At 50.2% G+C, this 6742-nt stretch overlaps 1 protein-coding gene across 1 annotated transcript; it reads right to left on the reverse strand.

Moving 5' to 3' along the window:
• LOC124655420 lies at window positions 1-5795 on the reverse strand. The gene is made up of 5 exons (XM_047194317.1): window positions 5664-5795; window positions 3458-4449; window positions 2951-3235; window positions 2607-2698; window positions 1-1211 (listed from the first exon to the last, which is right to left on the reverse strand). The coding sequence occupies exons 2-5, from the start codon at window positions 4421-4423 to the stop codon at window positions 302-304; spliced, it is 2253 nt and encodes a 750-aa protein (XP_047050273.1). The 5' UTR covers window positions 4424-4449; window positions 5664-5795; the 3' UTR covers window positions 1-301.
• Between the last annotated feature and the right edge of the window lie 947 nt (window positions 5796-6742).

A 6742-nucleotide genomic window follows, 5' to 3' on the forward strand; every position in this document is an offset into this window, starting at 1 on the left:
TTTAAGCACAAGTCACCATCCGGCCTCAAAAAAGTCGGAGGTGACATTACTCGCAAAATAGATTTAATTTAACCAATCAAATCAAACATCAGTGATATAATAAATACAGGTCAATTCGTCAAACCACCACCTTTTTTCTGCAACCTTTCGAGAGTGAGAGAGAAAGAGAGAAGGGTTAGAGGACCCAAAGCCCAACAAAAGCCCTACAAGCTACATTAGCAAACCAAGACCATTCCTTGGCCCAAACAAATTCCAAACTACCACCAGGCCCAATTAGGCTTCAGCCAACGTGCCGACCACGTCACAACTTCTTCCCGTTCGCCGGCGCCGGCGCCGGCGCGGACGCCGCGCCGCCGAGCACCGCGGCGGCCGAGTCGACGTTGGTGAGGAGGAACTCGTAGATCTTCTTCCTCAGCCGCTCGATCGTCTCCTCGGGCACGCCGCAGCCGCCGTTCGCGGCAGTGGGAGTGGTGGCCAGCGCATCCTCCTCGTCCCCGTCCAGCGGCGGAGGCGGAGGCGCCTCGCTGCGCGTCCCGATCTCGCCAAGCCAGTCGTTGACGCGCTTCAGCTGCGGGAGCATCCTGGCCGCGCGCTCGCGGTCCCATGGCGCCGCTGCCGACACGTCGGCGTCCAGGAACCGCTCCACGAACCCGAGGAACCACCCCCTGGACTCCTCCCCGAGCCGCCGAGCCAGCTGGCCCCTCTCCTCCGCGCCTACTCCCCTCTCCCACTCCGGCGGCGGCGCCACCGCTGCCGCTGCCATAGTCACCGGGCTCGTCCTTGGTTTCCCCTTTGCAGGGGACATCCGCGACTTCGCCGCTGGAGATAACGACTTCACGGCATTGGGCGCCGCTGCAGCCGGCTTCACCGACTCATCGACGACGACCACGGCCAGCGGCGAGGGTACCGTGGCCGGGGCCGGCTTGAGGTTGTAGAGGCCAAAGGCAGAGAGGTCCGTGGCAAGCGCGGCGTTCACCCAGGACTTGGCTCGGCGTTGCCGCTCTGCCGCGACAGCAGCAGTCTCTTCGTCCGTGGCAGAGACCACCGTCCCGGCATCGCTGGCCGCTGAGCATTCCGGCGAGGCTGCCGACTTTGTGAGGGTGTCGGTGATAACAGTGGCACGGGAAAGCGCGCCATGGAGGGCGAGGAACTGCTCGACAGTTGGCTGAGGGTTGTGCTCCTCCGCCGTCGAGCTCACCTCCGCGTAGGAGCTGCACCGGCAAAACACAAGCAAAGCCAAGTAAGAATCTCACCAGATTACTGAAATCATTCGAATTCAGAAAAAATGGCTCTGTACAGATCCTACAGTAACTTGTAACAAAGCTCTGTGATAGTACAGCAGTAAAATTTTACAGTACTTCAGATGAAATGCTGACATTTTCCCAGCAGTGTTTGAAAATATTGTACATTAACAATCATGAGATTTACAATAGAGAACACTGCAGCTGACAGGTTGATATTAGCAGAAGAAAACAGTAGCAAGTGCAGGTACAACGCAAATGGTAACACAGTAGGCCATGCACACATGCAGCAAGAAACACAGTTCAGAAACAATGTCATCCATAAGCAAACAACAATCCACAATCCACCTGTGAGTGTCCAAATTGGTAAATTGTTCATGCTACAGATGGTTACGAATTTCACATACACTTTCAGTTTATGTGAGTTGAGTTCAAAATCTGTACTAGCTATGTACCACCTGCACTCAGATCTCTACTAAAAGATGGCTGGGGATGGACCATGGGTAGGGTCTCCAGAAGGGAAGATCCGAGCTGGTTGATGGCATTATTGCAACATGCAAGCCAGCTAGGTTTTGGGACATTTGGAGCATGATACCAACGGGTTATTGATGATCTTGCCCTCGTGAGGTGCTAGGGCAAAGGAGGCATGTCACATGAACAGCAGCCGGCTTTGCTAAAAAAAACACCACTGAGTACCAGTCTGTACTGGTGTGCTGACCATGTCCTGTATATCTAGCATGCCCATCATCAGCACAGGAACATGCAATTCAAGGCTGTCTACGGCCACAAGCCATGTGAAGCTCTGAAGGTCTTGTTATCAAACAGGTCAGCTCCGAAGTCTTTGATGAACAGTAGATTCATTTTTTTTTTGACTAAAAAGAATGGTTTATTCATCAATATGGAAAGGATTTCCCAAACATTATCACTGAAATATGAAGCCAGCATGTGAAAACTATAACAGTGTAATTCAATGTGAGACCCAATAGCAGCTGAGGATTAATCGATTCAACGTTACGAATTTTGAATTAGTAAGCTGCAGTGTACACCAGTAGAATAGTATTTGATACATATCTGTTGATACTTGGATAAAGCTAGCAAACAATGCCAGGATATGGTATGGCCCAATCAAACTAAAAGATTCTCTTCTACTATATCTTAATAGACAGAGCATGTGATGCCACCAACGTATTGAACATGCGGACACCGATAATTAGAGAGTATGTTTTGTCCATAATAAGTACAAATCGAAGATTATACTTGACAGACAAATAAATAAGAGATGTCGGTGGAAGTCATTAGCAAAGAATCACCAGATAATATTCTTTAATGATAACATCCAATGCCAGGTGTCTGGTAAAAAGGTACCTCAAACATCTCAGCAAGCTTTCTGCAGCAGAAGCTTCCTGCATGGCTTCAACAGCAGCTACCTGCGCCGATTCTCTGTACTTCAGAAGCTCCTGTAACAGAAATATGCCACAAAGCATACCATCAGGTATAAAATCCTAACAGAGCGGAGAAGTGCCATCTTGGTAGCACGCTAGGGTAATTTTCTACAACAATACTTCTCACAGATATCAGTAAAATTTATCAATAATCATAGATATTGGCAGTAGATGGTTAACAACATATTAGTGTGCGCTCAAACCATAACGGCATTTTTTAAATGTATAATAAAACCATATTGATCATGTCAATGAACTTAGTCACACCTTTCCTAATTTGGCAAGTGGCGGAGGAAGTGATGTCCATGAACTGCTAGCATCCGTCAGTTTTTTGCTGTTCGGGGGAATCTTAACCAAATTTGTAGCATTTGGGTTGCCTAAAACCCCAGATGGCCTCTTTAGAGTAGGAGGATGCTTCTTCGGTGCTTTGTCAGCATCAACTGAAGGAGCAGGAGCAGGAGCGCTCGCTGTGCTCTTTCTAGCAGGGTTATGGTTCTTACTGTCATCTTTATGTGACGCCTTCTCGTTCACTGGTGGCTTTCTTCTAGGAGTCTGCATATAAAAAATCTCAAGATTATCAGAGTTACTGTTGTCGCAAAAGCAGTGTATAGAAAGAAATAATGCCATTGTATCATGTTGCTTTGCATACTATCATTAATTTTAGATAAGACTCTATCATCACTCTGATCTCCTAGAGACTCGAAAGAAATATAATCGTCAAGCAAAGATAGTGATCACATCAAATTTAACACATCAAGCAACATAGTTACATACCGTTGGACCCCTGTTCTCAGGTTTCCTATCAACTCTGGTTGTCTTCGAATCTGAGTTGATTTTCCCTTTTGTATCTACAGCTCCTTCCCAGCTTCTTCTCAAGGCCTTTGGTCCTGATCCAATACCCAACAAAGAGCTACTGATCGAGTTACCTACAGAGGACCTCCTCCCTGCAGTGGTGACCTTCAAAACTGAAGCTGCCCTTTCCAACAAAGATAGCCTAGAAGAAGCTGCTTTCTCTGCTCCTTTTACCCCGTGTCTCTGTCTTAGGTCACTAGAAAACCTGTCAAATGTTCCAGGCATAGAATACACACTGGTTGGAGATGAAGGCGTTGATCTAACACTACCAGGCCTTGTCTTCGGTTTCACCGCTTCCTTCTTATCAGCAACCGCATTCAGAGCCTGTTTTGACAGCGAAGATTTTGACTTAGTCAGCAGCGGTTTCTTATTTTCCGTCCCAACGGTTTTGTGGGAAGCGTTTATTTTCTCTAGCTTGCTCTTCTCCTTTTCTAGAGACAAGGCGCCGGCATCTTTCACTCCATTGGTTGCTTTCGATCCATTGGCCGGTTGCACCTTCTTGCTGCCAGCAGCACCAGAAGAGCTAGTTAGCACAAGGTCCTCAGGTTTGCCGACGCAGGCATGGCGGCCAGGAACCGGCCGAACTCCCCAAAGGATGGGCACCGGCGTGGCCGCCTCGAGGCGGTCTACATGGATGAACTGGCCTAGCTGAATCTTGTCGCTCAAGATGAGATCATGCTGCTCCTCGGGAAGGGTGACGTAGGTGGCGTGGGATGAATCGGACACCTTGAGGTAGAACCCTTGGTTGGTGAAAAGATCGCTCCCGGAGAGCGCTGGCACGATGCTGACAACCTGAAGCAGCGACGACCGGTGCTCGCCCGCGACTTTAACATCCGTGTTCATGTGCTGAAGGAGCTTGACGAGGACACCGGGCACCAGCGACGCCATTGATGTAAGTCGTTATGCGCATTACTCTGCGATGTTCAAGCCAGTTCAGCAGTTAGATTATTTATACATATGGTAACATGAAGAATCAGTACCAAAAAAATAAGAAAGTTATCAATTCGCTGGCAGCCAACCAGGCCTGGCTGCCTCTATCAAAAGGTGAAAACAGTAGTAGTACCCCTGATCACAATAATGGTTGCAGCTTTTCGTGAATGTAATTACGGAAACCTGGCTCGCAAGGACCCTCAAATTTACTGATTGGTTTAAACCGCAGTACTATCTGTCAGAACTGAATCAACGGACAAGAATTCAGTAATTCGGAATGCAAATGCAAATGCAAACTGAAATAGTCGCAGGCAGGCCGTGTCACCATCAAATAAATAGACTACTGGAAATGAGACGGCGACACAGAAGAATCGGTGGCCGTAACCCAATGATTTTCAGGGATAAGGACGACGGCGAGAAGCAAGGAGGAAGAAAAGGAAAAATCAATCAAGCACGCGGCTATCCAACAGTACCACTAACATGGCAACACAGTACAAGAAAGCACATAAATGGGTGCGCGAGAAGTGGTGCTGCCAGGACTGCAATTATGCAGCGAGGAAGAAAGCTGCCATGGCATTGCTTGCGAGGAACTGGATTCAGCCCGAAGCAACGCGGGACCCGTGGTGGAGCTGGAGGTGGAGCGGGAGCCTGGGAGGGAGGCGACAGGCTCAACAAACGCCACGGCACAAGCAGATACCACCCGAAAGCCTCATCATGGCGTCAATGTGGGCGGTGGTCCTCCCTCCCCCAAATCCAACCAGAAAAATTCAGCCGGGAGGAATTGCGGGGGCGGAATAAACGGATGAACAGAACCGACGGGCCAAATCTTGTGCGTAGTACAAGTTGCGCTCGTGAGAATTATTCTGCTACGTTTAAAGAAATGCCAATTGGGAGGGAAGCGTAGGGCGCCGGATAGTTCCAAGAATCATTCTGGCTTGGCTCGTGCTGCTAACTAAGCAATGCTTCTCCGAGGAAATGGCAGGGCGGGAGGGGCCAGAGCTTCCGTCCGTACCGAGTTCTCGCGAGCGATTCGTGGGAGAAATTAAGGTGGGAGACGGAAGAAGGCGGCGCGAGACGGGGAGGGCGTGTCCATGAAATTGGCTATCGGGCGCGGCGAGCGGTCGAGCAAGAGGAGGGCGGCGAATCTATCGGGAGCAGACAGAAGAAATTTAATCAGCAGCAGCAGGAGAGAACCAACCTTTGGCGGAAATCGGTGGGCGCCGGCGCAGGAATCAATCAATCTCCCGGCCGCTGTACTGCTTGCCCCTTTGGTGTGGCCGCACGGGGGGGAGAAGGAGGCGCCCCGCGGGTTCTCGAGCTCGCAGCGCGCCGTGCGCCCGTGATAGGCCGGCAGCGGTGGCGTGCCTGCTCTGCTCTGCTTTTCCTCTGCCGCCGCGGCGAGCGCCTATCGACGATCCTGCAGGCTGCAGCGTCCGCCCCGCAGGTCTAGGCGCAGTGCGTCAGGCCGCGTCCAAGAATCTCCCTTCCACCTCTCTCTCTCTCTGGCTGGTTCTGGTTCTGGGGCGGCGCGCCGCTGTGAGCTTGGGAGAAGGAGCTCGCAGAGAGAGGAAAGCGAGAATGGGAGAACGGAGACCGGTGCGGTGGCCTCGCTCTTGCTTTGTTTCTCTCTCTTGCTCGGGTTGGGGGGAGTGGGGTGGGGTGGGGTAGTAACCGTCCGGAGCAGAGCTGACAACACGCGAACGCCAGCCAGCGGCGGCGATTTACTGTGGCAGAGCCTCGTGTTGCGCGGCGTGCGTGCGTGGGTGGGTGGTGCGTTGTTGTTGAGGTGGGAAGTTGCTTTCCTCGTGCTCGGGAGTGGGGCTGCCAGTGAAAAGTCACAAAAGTTACTGCTGCATTAAAAAAAGCCGTGATAAATCCTAGTCATTTTTTTTTTGCGAATTACAAATGATATCCACTCGGAAATCACCTGTAGCTCATGTGATCGCGTTTATTCAAAAAAAAATCAAAACGTTCCCGTACAAGTGCATACGTGTGTTTAGTACGTGCGACCGCATCTAAATACCTGTTCATATCTCTACTATTAAGAAAGAACCCACTAACGCCTCAGTGCCACATTTTCGTGATGGACAATAATACCCCCCACGTCTACTATCCAAGATGATTTATCTCAACGCAACAAACAACTCCACACCATTAGACGTAGCTTTTCAAAATTTCAAATGGCACAACAAACACCTACTATTTCTCAACTAATCTTTACGTCAAAAAAACCGGTGTTGGTAATTAGCGATTCGTTCCACATCCAAAGAAAACCTG

This window comes from Lolium rigidum, chromosome 5 (assembly GCF_022539505.1).
Source record: "Lolium rigidum isolate FL_2022 chromosome 5, APGP_CSIRO_Lrig_0.1, whole genome shotgun sequence".
Lineage (NCBI taxonomy): Eukaryota > Viridiplantae > Streptophyta > Magnoliopsida > Poales > Poaceae > Lolium > Lolium rigidum.